The following is an 18,891-nucleotide window of genomic DNA, read 5'->3' as shown; positions in this document are numbered from 1 at the left end:
AAACCAGTGCTGGAATAAAGCTTTTTAGACTTACTACAATAAGAAAGGAGTGCTGCTCTCCGTTGTTCTTTTTAAACAAACAGTAAGTTTCCTGGTTTATTCACCTTCCTAGGTGAATATAAAAATTTGCACAGGAAACAGGAGGGATCAGGAGAGCAGAGGGGACAGGTGGATGGAATGTGAACAGCAGCTCTGTTCTGAAACGCTTAACGCTACATCTGGGTCTGTTTTACCCAACCAAGCTGCAAAAAAACTGACTCAAAATACTTCCAGTTAAAAAGGAAGTTCTTAGTTCTATGCTGAGTCCTACAGCATTATATGAGCTGACTTCATTCTGGTATCCATTTAAGACACTGCAAACAGTGAGGTCCTAAAGCAGGAGAACACTAGTTACTTTCTTCAGGGGAAACCTGTAATTTCTAAGAGCCATGAATCTCACCTACACTACCCTAACTAAAACTAATATAATCTGTCACTCTTTAGGCCAAATAAATTGTTTGCAAGTCAATGAGATCAGAGTAAACCACAGTCCTGTGGTGTCTCAGGTGACCTTTAATTTTAATAAACTAAATATAATTCTTGGTTTCGCCTTACAGCCCAGCTATGGTTTTAGTTATTACTTCATTTACCTGGATCTCTGAACAGCAGCAACAAGGTTGAAACATGGACTAATTTATCTCCTTGCAGTCAAAAGTTTAAAACCTTCCCCATAACTAAGGCAAAATTTCAAAGCTAGGCTTAAGGAAGCAGTGAGCAAAGGTGAATTTCTCTAAGTCACGTGCATTTCCATACGTTGGATTCCTTTCTTGGCTGTGCAAGTGACATGTTCTATCACTACTGCCTGTACCTGTGACTTTCAGAGCAGGACACACACAGAGAATTGTGCACACACAGTACGCACAGAGCTTGAGCTGAGGCTTAGGTGAACATTTTATGCTGTGGCATGTATCAACCAGAGCAGGCAAGATACACTGGGAAACCACCAATAAATAACAGATACATGCTCCAAAAGGCCACCAATTCCCTCCTTTTGGCAAAAGTCCAACTAGAGCTGCATTCCCTGATCTGCCCTTGCAGTTTCTTTCAGAGACTGCTAGAACTGCACAGCCCTCGACCTCCTTCCTGTTAACAGCAATTCCTGCAATAAAAATAGGAAATGTTTTCTCATGTGATGTGGACCTACATCTTTCCTTCTTGTTCCCCAGTTGCACTGAAGTTTCCTAGGACTAAAGAGAGAGGACCTGGCTCATTGCTGCTGTTCTGCATGGTTGAGTTACACCCTCTCCTCCTCCTCAGACCAAATTCTACTCTGGGACACAAGTGATCAGCTCTTCCAGGAGCCTGCAAGGCTTGTGCTCACATAGCTGATATCTGAGCTCAGCCTTTATGCTTTCACCTATAGCAATGAAACTGCTGTGCTTACATTATTTCTCCTGACTTCAACAAGCATATCTCAGCATCTTGAGCAACTTGCCACTCTTCAGATTCATCAAAGGTTGAAGAATTACATGTGCTGTTTCTAGAACAAAGAAAAGAAGGAAAATCATGATTCTCTGAGTAGTATGTGGTTGAATACCATCTGCATGCTGATGTCTTCCTAAAATAGAAATGTTTTGATAGTCCTGATACCAAATTCTAGGATTCTTATTCGGCATATTCTAGTGATAAAACTGAGCAAAACTGCAGCCCTGTTCTGCTCACCACTGTGCACAAATGTAAAACTGTTCCTATCCTGGTTTCATGAGCTAAGAGGAATACATATATACATCCAGAACATCTCTTCTGCAATCATAACATAAATTCCTTATTGAGATGATACCATGTTTTAAAGATTCTCTGGCAGGTGGGAATTTGATTGAGGGCAGACACAAGCAAAACAGTCTACACTTGTCCTTTAAACAAAGCTTGAAAAAGGATAAGACATCTCCCTGGATTTAATCTGTGAGGTGTTTTACACACATATTATCCAGTTCCTTACTCTGACAATTGTACACAAACATCTTCTATTGCTGTAGAATTTGCTACTCTGTGTCTTCTTTTCATACACAAAATACTGCATGATTTGAACACAAATACACTAAAGACACTGTTACAAGATGACAAAGCACGATGTTTCTTCTGCACCATGATGTGTCCCAGCAAGCAGTGAAGCCAAGGGAAGAACCTGCTATCCACTCCTTCCCTCAAAAAAGGTGTATGCTCTGGGTGAACACTGGAGTAGCACCAGGTATGAATCACAGGGCTGGACACAGAGAGAAGGATGAGTCTGAGAGCCAAGAAACAAACACTGATAGTTTCCAAGTAAGTTAGAGCTTCTCTAACTGATTCTCGTTTTGCTTCTCTGCATTCCAGCAGTTTGAGACAATTAAACTGTCTTTCCCAGAAAAAATGCCAAGGGCTCTTATTTACAGGGAGCCAGCTGGTTGGTTCCTTCCAAAACCAGTGGAATCTAATAAAATGTAATACCATATGTGCTTCTGAATCATCAAGTGCAATAATGACCCAAGAGGGCATAATTGCCACACTTGCTGTAGACCAGTTCTCAAAACCAGTGCCCAGTTTAGCACTTTCTTTTAAATCCAGTGGGACATTGCTCTACAAGCAGCACTGCTGAGCAGAAGAGCAGGAGAAAATATCTCCTTCAGGGGGTCATGAGCAGCATCTGAATATACTGTGTCAACACATGCAATCACATGTCCGTTTAGTGCAGTGACACCATTGGTTGGAAAGAGGAAGAATTTACTGTTATGACTGCAAATTAAACTGCACCCACTATCTATACATTTCCTGAACTGTTATCTACAGAACTCATGTTTTGATATTCCTGTTTTCTTATTTTTGCAGCCTCTTGGATAACTCTTGACTTCTTCAGAGTCACACCACTACTGTCAATACCCTAAAGAGACTGCTGGGATGTGCATGGGAGACTCAAAGCTGTAATTAAGTGCCAAAACCTGAGCTGTAAGCAGACACTAGAAATGTAGGAGTGAAGTACTTACTACATGTTGGTCCATAAAGGTTAGTACAATATCTATGCAAATACTTACTGATACAAATAATTTCATTGTTAGCTATCTTTATACAACTAGATAAGAAAACTGATTCTGAAAAAAAGCCCCAAAACAACAAACTAGGAAATTAAACTATAGCTTGTAAAACTACACATATATTTTTCTTGCACAGTCGGAACAGCAAAAGGCTTCATGCTGTGATCCACATAAGTCTCCCATCCCACCAGGTTAGCTACACAGCTTTAATTTCACAGCCTTGAATTCATGCAGAGCAAGAGAACTACACAACTACAGGCTTTCTAAAAGTGCCAAACTCCATTATTTACTACACAATGCCATCAGAGTTATTGATTTAATCCATTAATTTCAGCTTTCATTTGGAACCCTGAAATGTAGATTAAATCCCAGGACCAATATATGTTCCATGTTCTCCTCTAACACATGATTTTCCTTACTCCTGCTGCTGCAACCCAGTACATGGTTAGGTGGTTAGCTTGCTACTTGGCTGTTCCAGCCAATACATTCACCACACATCTACGACTAAGGGAATGCTAGGTCTCCTACTTTGTGTATTAAACCAAAGTGCCTTATAATCACAAAGAAAATCCTCCTTCTCTTTATGATGACTCACTGAGTCTAATAGTCTAAACTAAGGTCTGGTAGCCTATAATATAAGAAACAGTCTCATGATTTAACTGAAGCATTTTTCTCCTGACAGGAGAATTTATTCTTGCATGACCCATTTGCCCTTTGTGTCAGCACTAAGAATGTTCCTGCAGCTTGACAGGTCCCCAGATTATGAATATGAACCCTCTGGTGTATCTGTTTAAACAGCCGGTATTGTTTCCCTTCTTTATCTTTTTAAAAATGAGATGAAGTGGGGCTGAAAGCAGGAGGAACTGAAGCATGGAAAGGTCACTACAGCAAGAAGAGAACAGCTCGGATTCAGCAAAGCCTCAAGACAGATTGCTGGAAGCTGATAGAGCATTTTGAAGAATTATTACTTCATGCTTGTCCTGTTCTCATGCACTTCTTCAGGCACCTGCTGTTGGTCACTGTCTCTAAGGTGGATGGTCTGGTCCAGCGTGCTTCTTGTTATACATGGAAAGCATTTCTTAAAAATGGTACTAAATATACTGTGGCCAACATCATAAATGCCTTGTGGAGTTAAAAGTAAGAAGTCACTTTTAGAATTAAAACCTGAAAAAAGCTGGTTCAACTCTGGACTCAGCAATTTTCTGTTTTCATAAACACCCGAGCTCTGACAGCTGTAGCTACGTGTCTGAGGTGTCGGCTTCATGCGGCTGAGCAGTGAAATCCCAGAAGCCATCTGCCTGTCAGCAGTGCAATGATTTCTGGAGAGAACTTCTGTCATCCAGGTGAGAGTCTTACCGAATTGTGTGAAAGCCAGAAACCTGAAACGGAGACTGGAGGCTGTACAGAGCCCCTAACAGCTGCTTAGCCCAGCAAACACATCTGAAAATGCAAAGAAACAATCAAAGGCATTATGCTGAAGTGCACCAATGATTCCCTGGGCCTGCTGTTATCTAGCAGGTCAGACCCACCCCAGGCACCCTAACTTATTTATTAGCCTTCCTCTCCAACCCAGCAAAGAGCAGTAAAGAAAGAAAGAGGACAGTAAAGGATCAGAAGAAAAGATGCCACAGACAGCCCCTGACATGGGCAAGAAAAGAGGCACAGTTTGGGATGGAGCAGGGGGGATACAGAGCTCACTGATTTTTAACAGGGTGCAAGACAGTGTCTTGCATGAAGGTGAATGGGTGGGAAAGGGATGGAAGTGTTAAGGGCAAACCCTGACATATGTTGGAACGGGAAAGCATCACACAGACAACTGATGAAAAAAAACCCCAGATGGACATGAAAATCCACCACTATGTGCTACGGGTGGATCTGCATATTGGTACATAGGAAATCCCAGCTGTTTAAAAAAAAAAATATGTCCAATGTAGCTAGGCTACATCCTGTATGAAACAAAGAAAAAATGCAACAAACAATACAAAAGGACTCTGTGGCCTTACAACTGGTCACACTCTTATCTGCAAGACAAGAGGCAATGCAGAGAAAGCAAGCTAGGGAAACAATCATGACAAAGGAATATTTCTGTGCTCCAGGGGACAACGTGCAAAATCTTTGTGATTTCTTTTTTTGTATTGTGATAGGGAAGAGGTTTGGTAAGGCTCTGAGATGAAGACAAACACTGCATTTGCAAAATGTTCAGAACAAGTAACTAGGGATTACCAGGGTGCTTTCAAGTGCCCTTCCCAGCAGGAGGCAGCACACTGATGACTGTGGAAATCAACAGCAGAAATACTGACAAGCTGCTGCCAGTATACCTCAAATACTGCATTCTGTAGGTCACCAAGGCTACAGCCACCTCTGTGGGTAACAGTAGTTAAGATAACTTTGAATTTTCTCTTCACACAGTTCTTTAGAGGCTATTAAGGGAAACTGAGGCAGAATTATAGGAGAGGCACAGCACAAGCAGTTTCTGGCCTGAGTGTACACCAGTATCCACCAGGAGCCCCTGGTCCTTCCAGCAGAGCTGCTGCCCAGCCCTCCCTGCCCAGCCTGTACCTCCACAGAGGCTGCTCCATCCCAGAGCCTGCAGGTTCCCTGCAGCCAGGGTGGTTTCTGTACCCAAGGTCCTTCACAGCTTTACAATCAAATGTTCTTCAGACTGACCCATCCAGGAGTAACAGTACTCTGTCAGCCCACTCCCTATAGGTGATAAATTCACACAACCCATATGTCACCACACAGCTTAGCCACTGCTGTGTCCTCCTCATACCTTATTCTGCATCTGAAAATAACTGATAAAAGCAGGTGGCTGTCAAAACCTATTGCTCCCCTGTTTGACAGGAAGAGTTTGTGAATATTTAGCACCCTGCTCCCAGTTTGTTTCTTAAAGGCAGAGAAACTGCTATCACATGCAATGAAGCACAAGGGAGAACTCCGTTTTCAAAGAACATTACACAGCCTTACATGTCTTATGTCAGTTGTCTTCTTTCAGTAAATGATGCTGCAGAAATAAGTCAGATTTGGTGCTAGTTTTTCTCATACACATTTGCAGGTACCAAACTCAAGTAGTCAGGGAGAAAAGCTCACTGCTCTACAAGTCAGAGTCCCAGAAGCACTCCAGCTACGGTACCACAGGCTGCTGCAGAGATTTGCCTGCATGGGCTCGTTTCTCTGAATAGTGTTTCCCTCTCTTGCAGAATCAAGGGACACTCGAACTGCTGTACATTAGAACTCACCAGGTGAGGCTTTTCAGCCAATCTTAAGGATTCAGAGGTGAGTTCTGCTAATCTTATGCTGAGTAATATCTTGTAGTAGGATTAATCTCACGGAAACATGGGGTTTGTAGCTTGAGAGAGGGCATTTAGTTTTTGGGCTAAATCTTAAAAAAGCCAATAAACCTTTCTCATAAAAGACTTAATTTACCAGGTAAAGTTTGCAAAGATTATTAGTCTTAGGGTTGTTACTTTTATGTGCTGGCAACAGCCCTGACTGCGGGGCTGTTGAGTTAAGGAGAGGCTTAAGGAGTTAAGCCTCTCCTTAACTTGGAAAGCTGACACTGCAAAACCACATCAACTCTTGAGAGGGAGTGTGAGGGAAGGGGCTGACAGAATCGCTCATTCCTCCCTCTGCGAGTAATACAAATGTAGTACATTAATGAAAATCCTCCGTGTTTCCAGTAAGTGACTTGAGAGGAGGAAGAAGTCATCTGATGATGTGACTGACATCTACAGAACAAGATGAGGCTTAACTGAACCACAAGTTCTAAGGTACTCATTGAGATTCAAATCCTGCCTTTTGGGACAGGTCCAACCCAAGCCAAACAACTCTGATGCTCAGTCTGCAACCTGAGCCTAAATGCCAAATTTGGCAAAACAAATTCTATTTCTCTCATGGGTTTTCCCAGAAACTCTCAATCTGAGCACTAAACCATTGATGTATTCAAAAGCTTAATCCTTATACTGTTTTCAGAAGTCTCTGTAATCGTCTTTTGAGTATGCTTTTGAGTCCCACCAGTATAAATCTGGTAACAGATGAGGTATTCAAATCCACCAGCTGTTGTGTTTGGGTCTTGACTGTCAAGACAATCCTCTTCAGCAAATAAATAGATTTGCTTTTGTCTGTCATGGATGCTTTACTACAACTCTTATCTGTTAGTACTTAGGATTTTGTCTGTCTCCTGGATGCATTAGGATTTAATTATCTGCTGAGTAAAAAAATCTCAATATGCCTCCTTCCAGGCTGCCTTTAAAAAGAAGGCAAGATGGCAACTACAGATACTGCTAACTTTATTATAACTTCTCCATCACTGATCCCTATGAAAACAGAAATGAGAATTTTCATATTTATAGGAGTCTTCCTTGCCATGTATGTATTTTGTTGTTTTCATCCTTGGCATAGCAGGAAATGCACTGGTCTTTGGCATACTAGTTTTCCACATGAAACTGAAGACGCTGACAGAAATTGACAGTACTTTTGCTGAACGTGGCTATAGCTGACCGGGCTTTTCTTTGGATGCTGCCACTGTGGGCATTTTCAGCTGCTCAGCAGTGGACTTTAGGCATCATGGCATGTTATATTGTATGGGGCTTGTATACACTTCAATGTTAACTCTGATGTCTATCACCTTTGACCAGCTTATTGCTGTTACTTTTGCCACCAAACCACACATGTCAAATCATACAAATGACATGGGGCAAATTAATCTCTGTCTTGATTTGGGTGATCCCACAAGTATTTGCTGCACCACACTTTTTGGGAGGTGTTAATTTTGATAAGGCAATACATCAGGAAGAATACCCAAACTCCATAGCAAGAACTGGTTCTTGAAGTGATCCAAGTGACCCTTGCTTATTTTATTCCTACACTAGCCATGATCATCTACTACTCACTAATTATTAGAACCTTATTGTGTGCTAGAAGTCTCCAAAAGAACAAACCTATAAAAATATTTTCTGTACTTGTCCTGTTTATTCTTACCCAAATACCCTATACTTTCTTCAGATTGATAAAGATCATAGACTGGAGCTTTAAATTGAACAGCAGCTTTGAAAAGGCAATTATCGTAACAAAAGCTCTTGCTTATTTTTATGGCTGTCTTAACCCTCTATTTCTTCATGGAAATGAAAATCAGGAAGTATTGACACAAAATTATTAAAAAATCAAGATGTGCCCAATGGCAAGTTACAGTAGAAAACCACTGAAGAGGAAGACTCAAACTTTTACTGCTTCATATAGTGCAGATGCCACAAGCATGCACCCACTATAAAACTGCCTAGAAAATCTGCAACTACTTTACAGCTTCTTTTTTCCTGTTTGTTTTGTTTGCAAATACTGATATAGGGAGCCTGAGTGAAAGAGGAAATACAATACCATTAGTAAAAACACTATGATCAGCTTTAGACCAATCTATTTTCATCACGATACTTCATTGCTTCCTGTTTTTCCAGTCCAAGCTGGTAACTGAGTTAACAGTGCAGAAGTCTTCAAAAAGTATAAAAACAATGAGATAAAACTCCACTTTTCATGACATAAAGGTAATTTGAATTTCCTGACTCCCAAACCTCTGGTCTGCTGGTTTTCTATGAATGGTGTTTGTTAATGAAAGCTTTCATGAGTTTTGTTTCAAATATATTACATATTTTAGTTCAGCCCTTTCATTTAATGAGAATTCCTGGATTAAAAACATATGTATTTCAATCTTCATGCTGGCTTTCATGTGTGATTGTGGTGTTTTGGGTGTTTTGGGTTTTTTTCCATCTGGGCCAAGGTCTCTACAAACAATCCTTTAGCATTCATCTAAAATTTCTGTAACAAAGCAGCATTTTCATCTGCCTTTCATCTAGTATCAGGTTCACAGTCTGAATATTCCATACACATCTTGGTATCTTATATCTGGTAACAGAGCTCATGTTGCCAGATTACCAGGCCCCTTGTAAACACAAGGGATATCATACCACACGTTAGCTCCAACACTGAGCACTGTTTCTGTAGATGAGAACTCTCACACCACCATTCCCCACACATTCTTTTCATCATGACATCTTTCCAGTCTCTTTTTCCTGGCACCTTGGCTCCCTTGTCATGAAACTGTGGATTCTTTACTTATTTTTCAACCTTGTTGCACCAGTTCTCCCTTTCCACCTCTGGTCTTTTCACTTCCCAGTTGGAAGCAAACAGGTGTGCAGGACAGAAAAGTATGCAAAAGCTCTTGCAGAAAGTAGTAGAACAGGTGTGGAGACTGGAATAGGGAAAAGAAAGAAGGGATGTTGCAGAGGAGCAAAGGGAGGACTTTATGCAGCTGTGGGCTGCTTGCAATAAAGCCAGGGTTGAGTCTGGCCCAAAGGGTCTAAGTCCTTTGCATTAAACCTTTGGAATACCAGTTTTAACTGCTTCAAACCATTCTTGCAAAAACCACACTCTCTGGGATCTTCCTTTACTCCCCATTTATACTTAGGCCTTCCTATCAGAGCACTACAGCTCAGAGGAACCTGACCCTTTTTGGCAGCATTGTGCCCATATCACCATTTTTCCCCTTAGAAAACAGCTGCTTAGGCAATCCTTTCCTTACTACACAATCTCTTGTTTCTTCCACAGTGAAGTATCCTTAAAAACAAAGCTAGGAAGGAATGTGCTGTGATTTCATGTGTAAAGATCCTATTTCAACACACAACTGCAATGCAGGCTTTGCCAGCATGGGGTGGCAGGAGGTGCTCCTGTCCCCACTCCTTCCTGGCTGGTTCTGCACTGGGCAGGGAATGCTTCGGACCATGTTCACTTCCCCCTTTTGGCCACACTGCACCCTGCCCAGCCACGTGAGTTGCAATTAGGTTGGCAAAGAGTGTTATGAGTCATTAAGAAAAAAAAAAAATCTAAACCAAAGAACAACTGTGCAGAGAGGCTGAGATGTTCTTTCTACCACTACCAAGGTGTGAATAAACTTTGCTCCTGTACCAGGGCAGTGGCAAGTTTGGGGGCTTTTTTCACTCTTCCGCTGTCTATGATCTTGATTTTGCTGCTGCAACACTTATTGCAGGCATGTTATGCCTACAATACATAAAAATGGCAAGAGTGCACTGCTTTATCCTGGGGCCCTTTGTTTTAGAACACAATCTGTAAATGTGACTGCTTTAGAAATAAAAGTTCAAAAATACAACACTTCAAAAGAAAACCCATGAGCCTTAAAGTAGTAGAACATACCACAACTGCACAATTAATCTCAGCTTTTCACATTTAAGATTTTGATCAGGTTGCTCCAAACACACATAAGAGACCTGAAAGTATGAAGCAACTGCTGCTTAATCCTAACTTTTAGGAAGGAGCTACTTCAAGGTCAGCCAGCGTTGTATTAGTACATCATCTCTCTTACCTTGCCACACACCTGTGCAGTTCATGACCAAGGTGAGTTTTAATTGATTCGCAACTGACCTGTACCAATAAAGACAGTCTCTCAAAATCTGCTGTTCTGAAATAATTTTGTTGTAATTGTTTCATGTCACTTCAAGGAAAGAACAACAGTGGAAGGGCTAAGTGAAGAGACCAAGTGAAAAATAGAGTACAAGTACAGTAGGCACCAAAAGGGGGACAAATAGAAACAGGAATGTCCTTTAAGATAACTCACTGCTTTGAGAACCAACTTGCATTTTCAGTCCAGCAAGGACTCGCACCTAGAATAGGTATGGTCAGTGTGAAAATCTCTGCCATCAGCCAGAGTAAGGTCGTAAGAAACTATGTCAACAGAGCATGTAAATCGCAGATCTTCTACTTGGACAGCAAGCCTCCTTTCTCTTCCCTCTCTTGGCTGCAAATCTCCCTCATTTTTAGAGTTCCACCAGCTGGTGCAAATCTCTGGCAAAACCAAAATAGCCTGGATTATTTTCAGCAGATCTCAATAAAGAAGTTTAGCCTGAAAACTTACTTATTTGTATGTCTTCCTCAGACATGCATCTAGCAACCACAATCTTGGATCCTTTGTGTGTTCCCCAGACACAGTATCAAAGCAAATTCTACTCCAAATATTCAATTTCATGCAAAGAGAGCATTATTGGAATGCCACTAGAGACTATGTGAAGTTTCCACATAGAAATCAGGCCACATTTAGCTGGATGCTTTAGAAAGGAAAAGAATAAATATGATAGGTCTACATGAAGTTCCAGGTGCTCAGTCCAGTACAGCCAAGAAATCTTCAGCAATGAAACAGGAGCTCAGAAAGTCACTGAACTGCAGATCTTTAAAATGTGGGAGAAAACAGAGTGGAAAATTTTCAGTATCTCTCATGGTCTGCTATCAGCGATAGGAGAGACGGTCAGCAGAACCTTTGCTTGTACTCAATACAGTGGCTTTGGCACATTTACTTACAAACAGCCAAAGTATCTCATTTGAATACACGTGTACTCCTCACCACAGAAACAAGTGAGAAAACTTGTGTGCTGTCACAATCAGCCTGTGCCCTGATATTTTTCTTCAATATGCACCACAGGTACCACACCATCATCTGACTCACGTATCAATTTCTAGATCTCTCCCATAACACAAACCCACAATCAACACCAGATGCTCAAGTCATCTGCAAAGCAAGAAGGCCATTCTCCTCTCCAGTGCTCAGGCTACTGAGATCTTCCAAGCATTACTGGTGTCATGGGAAAGGGCAGATGTTGTTTGTGTTCTCTACACAGAATGTCTCAAGTTCAAAGTAAACCACAGTAGGACTCTCCCACCTGCCCACGAAACTGATAACAAAAAGCAACAGAGGATAAAGCACTATTTCCTGTCTCTCCTGCCTACAGTCTGACAACAAGGGAAGATATACAACCTTTAAAAGTTTACGTGGTGCAAGTAAGTTGTTCCATGGGTGCTCTTCAAGAATAGTATTCCCTTGTTAGTGGCAATCCTTCCTTCCTGCCTGAATACTTTGTCAGACAAGATTAATTTACATTAATCTCAAATTTAAACAAATGGTGACCCACACTTATTTCTCTTCTCCTGGTTGCTTTCTGCAGAGTTAACTCACCTGTAATATACCTGTTGCAGATAGCATGAATTAAAAGAAGTAGTACACTTCACTTTTTTCTCATTAAAAAACCAAACAAAAATTCCCCACCACAAATTGTCCCTTTGCAAAACAAAGGCGATACTAAATTCACAAGGGCACTGCAAAGCTCAGTTCATTCATGTCTGCCCAGCACATCATAAGCAGGAATATACTGTCAGTGTTAACAGTATACAAAGTAGGCAGAATACATATAAGGTATTTACCAAGAAACAAATATGTAGAATTCTGACAAGATTTTTTACAGTCTGTACTGTCTGTCTTCAACCCAAACTGCAAGTCATTGTGGTTTTTACTGGAAATGGGTCTGCTGAGTGCAAAGAGTCTAGGTCTGCTGTCTCAGCAGCAGACTATTTACTCTGTGACTATTTTCAGTTTAGCATTTAGATTTATCATGTCTATTTTTCTGCTTGGAAGCAAAGCAAGTGCATAATTTAGGTGAAATTGCTCTTTTTGTTTTTTCTTCTTAAAAACAATATATTTTACAGAACAGAATTTTTGTAAAATATTTGAAAATATCTGAACAATAGTAAAACAATATTTTGCCTAAAAATGGACACACATTTAACTATAATACTACAATGTAATTTGCAAACCAAGTATTTGGATATTCAGATGGCCTTAAATACTTTTCATTGGTAATTTATGTAGAAATAGATGTAAAAAAAAATTACTGAAATTTGCACTCACTCTCATTTTCTTAAGAAAGAAAAGAAAAGAACAAACTTGTGCCAAATGTAGCTATACAGTTATTCTTTTTCTTTTCTGTAAGCTGTCATCTCTAAGGTAGTAAGGAATTCTACAGACAGAGAGCCTGAATGCTAACTTTAATGGTGACAGTTTGCCTGATGACAGCACAGAGCTGGGACTACACCCCTGTGCTGTGGTGAAGCAGGTGGAGGGAGAGGATTAACAGTTTAGATTTACTAGATTGAATGCTGGCTGTGCAAATAGACCAAAATTATCATGTGTTGGTCAACTGAACATGTGGCCTGGGAACAGAGGTGTCTTCACTTTACACAGAGGTTGACTACTCTCACTGAATGGGGAAAAAAAAGAACATTCTAAAGCAAATCCCAAAGAGTCCCCTCTTTGAGAAGCAGTTTACTCACAGATCTGTCACGCTTTGATCCAGAGAGTCTCTTTCTATCTGACTTTCATTGTGGAGAGAGTCTGATTCCTGTACTTGGCACAGCTCCTCATCAGTGATTATATCAAATGCTGCATCATCTGGTGGTTTAGAGGCTTCACTTGCAACTGTGCCAAAAAAAACATGAGAAGAAACATAAACACTATTAGCTGGCTTTCTGGAAAACAAACAAGAAGAACCCTTAAGGGGGAAGCCTGGGCCATTCTTCTACCTTTACAGAAGCATTAGGTAACTATTAGGTAACTAATGGAAAACGTTGGGATGACTGACCCTCATTTAATATACATGAACATTTCTCTCAATACCAATCAAATTCAAAGACAGGATCAGCCCCACCCTGAAAACACTCTATGGTCTCCTGCAGGTCCTTGGAGGAGGAGGTGACCATGTGGTTTCTTGGAGACTGTCAAAGAACCCTACTTATTTTTCCCCAGCATGCAAACAGTAAACTAACCAAAAGCTCTCTCAGATGGTGACACAGGAGATTCCAATGAAGCTGGTGATCCTTCCTGATTGGCACTGGATCCAGAGTCATCTGTACTGTCGACAATGACTCTAGGCTTATTAAAGCAAGCTCTGCAGCAACGCTCCTTTTTTCCACCAGGTTTTGTCACCATGTAGTTGTTGCAGCAGTAGTAGCAGAAAATGCGGCCACACATTCTAGAAATGATTCAAAACCAAAGGTGTTAGAAAAATACCATACACAGCTGGAACATATCTATGTGAGAGTTTGGGGCTCTTTCATAATGGTCTTGTTTTCCAAAAGCATGAAAGCTACACCCATTTGCAGAACTCATAACAGACTGTGCTCCTTTCTGAAGTGAAGCAAGTCTTCTTGACAAGCATAGGACAGAAATTCACATTCACACTTTGCTACCTTAATAAACAGGGAAAACAGAAAAAATAAAAATACAAAAAAAACACATTTAAAGACATAAAACAATCAAGTGCCCACAAATATGCAAAACAAATAAATAATATTTATATTAAGTACAAAGTAAGGAAATGTACTTAATAATATTACACAGGCCGAATCTCATAGACAGGTAAAACAAAACTTGATTTGATTTTAAGAACATATCTATATGTCTCTGCTTTGTAATGACCCCTCTCCCCTTCAGACTGGAAAGAAAAAGCAGTATTGGACACATACATTTACATTCATCCCTCCTGCCCTCTCCACTCTGAAGTCTCTCAGTATTAAGCCTGTCAACTGCTTTTTAATGAGCATGTTGAGATTTTCATGAAGAAAAGCACCCAGTAGGGATGACTGCTACTCATGAAATTTTAATGGTTTTGTTTTTCATAATAATTTAAATCATTACTGGGTGAAGACATGAGCAGCCTTCAGAGACCTTAGCAGAAATGAGTAATTTGGAAGTTGTTACCCAAAATGACTTCACCACTCACTAATCCTTATAGAATGTTGTTTACATTCACATGAAATGGAAACAGTTTCAGTGCTTCCTTCCTTCCTTACATGACAAATCAGGTCATGAGGATAAGGAACAGTAAAGAGTCAAACCAAACATATCACTAGGACCCTGAAATGTATCCATTTCAATACATTTTTAAGAAATCTAAATCAGATAACTAATACTAACTGTAGGGGAAATAATTTAATATCCACTTTTAAAAATAAGAGTATTCTGCAATAGTTAATTATCTCTGAACATACCTAGTGTAAGTAAACAAATTCATAATTGCACAGCACATTGAAATTCGTTCTGGAATACTTCCATCACAGTAGCAAAGCCATCCTGGTGAATGTTGTTTAGAGCATGCACAGACCAGTGCACAGTCCTTCAAAGAAACACACTATACAGGGTGTGTTTATCTTTGTTTCCAGAAATGAGAAACTAACAGACAAGTCAGAGTTGCATCCAGATCTTTGCCTTAATACATGTCAAGGGATCTTTCCAATAATGTCTTATCCCCTTGTAAGCTCATGTGTTCTTTCAGCCTCCACAATGTCATGTATTAACGATTTTCCTCACTGAACTGTGAACATTAAGAAATATTTCCTCCATGTAGACAACCATACTGAGTTTTACTTTTGAACAGTGCAGTACAGTTCAGCAACTGACCTGCAGTGGTGTCGGCGCACCATCCATGAGAACTCTCTCTGGCAGTCCAGACAGTGATTAACTTCTGTGTCCCCCTGCCACCTCTGCTCTGCACTAAGCTTCTGCTGGAACTCCAGAGCATCGGATTTTTGCCACAAAGCATCCTTATCTCTGCAATGACACAGTTAAAAGAAAGAAAAACACATAGAAGTTGTCAATGCTGGTTTTCTGTTAACCAACCTCAACTGGAATGCTGGTGAAAGCTTCATAATAAAAATTCCTTTGCTCCAAACTTCTGAGGAGCTTTCAGAAATAAAGATAGATCAAAACCTACTGAAGCTTCTGCAAAGACAGGGAGAAAAATACATGTCATGCAGAGAACTACATTTTTTATAAAACAGACAGCAAAATAAGGAGATACTATTGAGTGTTATATTTTTTGACTATATTATGGAAATGCAAAATATCAACCACTAATGAACTTGGCCATTACTTGTATCTTCAATTCAGGAATACAAGCCTGGATGACCTAAGCAGTATCCCTGAACATCCTAAGCAAGAATTTCTGCTGCTGTTTATTATGATGCCAACCTGATAAGCTCTATCAAACGTTCTTCAAGGAACTGCTTTGTTCTTGTCAGGTCATCTAGTTCAGCAAATAACTTCTGGTCACTGCTATCTTTGTCTGCTGCCACCTTGCTGAGCTTCTCAGTGTAATCCAGGATCTTCTCTTTTGCTTCATCAGCTTCTTTTTGGATCCTGATCAAATACAAAGGCAATTATGAATCATTTTTAGCTCATGTGCATTCAAGTCTTCCCTGTGGGAGGAAGGGCTCCTCCATCCTGATAAACAGGTAGTTTCAGTGAAATTTTTCTCAATGTGCATAGTTTTTAGAACTAGGCAGAATCTCCCCAGTTTTCTGAATCATTGAAAATGCACATAGATCCATTATCTAGTGAACACAGCCAGGAACCAGCAATTTCTTGGATGCCCTGCTTATAGTAAAGCTTATGATAACTACCAGCTAGGAACAATACAGATCTTATCAGCACAAAAATATAAAAATACATAGGCTTTGGTTAACCTGTTAGACTCTGTGTGAGCCCATGCCTCATGAAGATCTATTTCTGACTGCCAGATTACCCACACCACACAGGCCCACATTGAGAGACTTCGAAAGCATAGCCTGAGTTAGATAATTAAAGCTGATAAGAAGCCTGACAAATACATGCAGGATGTGGTCCCATTCAGATAATTCTTACTGATTCCCTGAAACTTCATGAAGAGGAGAGAAAAAACAAACTGTCCAAAAGCATAAATTTTCCATTCCTTACAAAAAAAAACCCCAATATTGTTTTAATTTTGTGCTTAACCTATAAGGTGAAAGGAGGTTATAAAAATGTCTTTTATGAATTTATATCAGCTAAATTAACAATACAGTAAAAACTAAAGCATGCACTCATGTGTGCTGGATAATTTCCTTGTTTCTCGTCTGAAGTGTCCATCTGATATTCCCTGTCAGTGCCCATGCACTATTTGTTCTGTATAAAACCCCATGGCATATGGTACTTCATAAACCGTGGCAATTTTCAATATGTTGTGATTATTGTCCCCCTGCTTGGCCTACAATTAACAGCTTATGGAAAGAACCCAAACTCTCACCTTTCCAAGAGTTCTCTAAGAGATGTCACCTCCTCTTCCTTCTGCAGCCGAGCAGATTCTGATTCAGACAGCTGCTCTCTTGCTTCATCCAGCTTTCTACATAAACTCGTGTTTGCAGCCTAGGAAAATAAATTACTGTATTTCTTTACATATAAAAAAAAGACTTTACCACACACAGGACAATTACTAAGACAGCTAACAATGTTTTAAAAGAATCAGTTACAGCCAAATGACCAATTAAGATATTATTGTATAAGCAGGCAGTAATTAGTTGTGTACTAGTGACTGATTACTTCTGTCACACAGAATAAGGGATACACTCTAAAGTAAGACAGTATTAGGCCTGTAATTCTTGTTAATCCATGTCAGTTGAGCTTTTGCCTCCTTATCAAGAAAAATCTCTCTAAAATAATGGCAAGAGAATATACCCTGAAGGCTTTTTCACCACCTAAAAGCTTCAAAAGAGAAAAATTAAATAGGGGGGAAATATTGTTTATTAAAACCCATATGGAATATGAAGGACACTTGAAAACAACCCAACTTCTTTCACAGCTAGACTCTCCAGAGAAGTCTGCCAAACTTGGAGTCCTCAGGGAACATACCTAACTACCTCTAAAGGTATGGGTTTCTCCTAGCAGGCAAGGCCACATCCAGTAATCTTACATTTCTTCTTTCCAGATTCCTTACAACTCAGTATGACCCTTCTAACTCAACTGTTTGATAAATTTATTGCAAAAATCCTATTTTTTTGTGGCTGGGTTATTTCTCAGCCACATTAATTCTCTGATTCAGTGCCCTTTGCAGCCTGCAAACAGATGGATCTACACATGTGGCTGTGTGGGCATGCAGAGCCTAAGAAAGACACATCTTAAACCTACACCCCCATTTAAGAAGAGAACACATAACCAGGTCTTACATAAAACTTGACCAGCTTTCAAGGGAGGGCAGATCCTAAGTGACATTGTGCTTTTCATAATCTCTGTTTCAGTGGCTGTCAGCTGCCCAGTATTTTTTCTGCAGCAACTGTATTTATACAAAGGCATTCTCAGATTCTCAGCCAGTCATCAGAAATGCTGCTTGCCTTCCCAGTGGTAACACTAATGCCTGCTGACACAAACACCTCTGGTTTTAAATCAGATCAAGCACCTACTTGTAACTCTGTAATCTCTTCCTCCGCAGCATGCTGCTGTTGTTTCTGTTCCTCAAGTTGCTCTCTCACTTTCCCGCACTCCTCACTGACAGCCTGGCAGAGAGATTGAGCCAGTAGTTAGTAATCCTCCAGTGGCCACCCCCTCATCTACAAAATTCCCAGCTGTGAGTTATGAGTGCTCTTACTGCCATGCATGGGATAAATGCAGCACCACTGGCTCATGAAAGACAGCTAAAAAAAGACACTCAACTCCTGGAATCAAGCAAACTCCCTTTATGGTGGCACATTAACTGTGTTTCACTGTTACTTTGCATAGGCTATTGCAATTCTCAGCAAAAAGAAGGTCAAACTCATGCAGTGGCATAAGCCTCTGATCAACCAGCAATCTTAGACATTTTATCAGAATGGCAAAGCAAACACAATGAAGTTTCAGGCTTTAGGTGTGCTGTTTTATGTACACAGGGCTGACTCATGCATTTTTGGAAGCAAAACTTTGATCTTCTCAGCTGCTGCCTTGAGCAGCTGAAAGCAAAAATACACGTGGGAGTTAAATGCTTTTGCATTCTGGTCTCAGTTTAAGTTTCCTTTCATCAAAATCAGTTTTTAGGAGAAGCAGTGTTACAGGTGTGACAGACAGGTCTTGCAATGCTCCTACCAAAAAAGAAAACAACCACAGCTGTAACCAGAGGGACAGCAGATGCCACCTTCAGTGCCAACATAAGAAATCATCACCCTCATGAGTACTGACTTGCTTTTCCGTATCACG

At 40.3% G+C, this 18,891-nt stretch overlaps 1 protein-coding gene across 5 annotated transcripts in view; it reads right to left on the bottom strand.

Annotated features, from left to right (window-relative positions):
- FYCO1 (FYVE and coiled-coil domain autophagy adaptor 1) overlaps window positions 1–18,891 on the bottom strand; it is a 46,013-nt gene that overhangs the window by 6,114 nt on the left and 21,008 nt on the right. For 2 of the 5 annotated variants that reach the window (XM_069007479.1, XM_069007482.1), the window contains exons 9-15: window positions 18,126–18,218; window positions 16,976–17,094; window positions 15,904–16,071; window positions 15,334–15,483; window positions 13,701–13,906; window positions 13,209–13,353; window positions 1,424–1,519 (exon numbers count right to left, since the gene is read on the bottom strand). In XM_069007479.1, the coding sequence (XP_068863580.1) occupies window positions 1,424–1,519; window positions 13,209–13,353; window positions 13,701–13,906; window positions 15,334–15,483; window positions 15,904–16,071; window positions 16,976–17,094; window positions 18,126–18,218 (977 nt within the window). Of the gene's footprint in view, window positions 1–1,423; window positions 1,520–4,403; window positions 4,488–10,597; window positions 10,896–13,208; window positions 13,354–13,700; window positions 13,907–15,333; window positions 15,484–15,903; window positions 16,072–16,975; window positions 17,095–18,125; window positions 18,219–18,891 lie in introns of those variants that run through there. The other 3 variants (XM_069007478.1, XM_069007481.1, XM_069007480.1) reach the window with 3 other exon arrangements.

The sequence above is a fragment of the Aphelocoma coerulescens genome, chromosome 2, assembly GCF_041296385.1.
Source record: "Aphelocoma coerulescens isolate FSJ_1873_10779 chromosome 2, UR_Acoe_1.0, whole genome shotgun sequence".
Taxonomy (NCBI): Eukaryota; Metazoa; Chordata; class Aves; order Passeriformes; family Corvidae; genus Aphelocoma; species Aphelocoma coerulescens.
The sequence above is the reverse complement of the archived record's forward strand: the minus strand, read 5'-3'. Positions and strand labels throughout refer to the sequence as shown.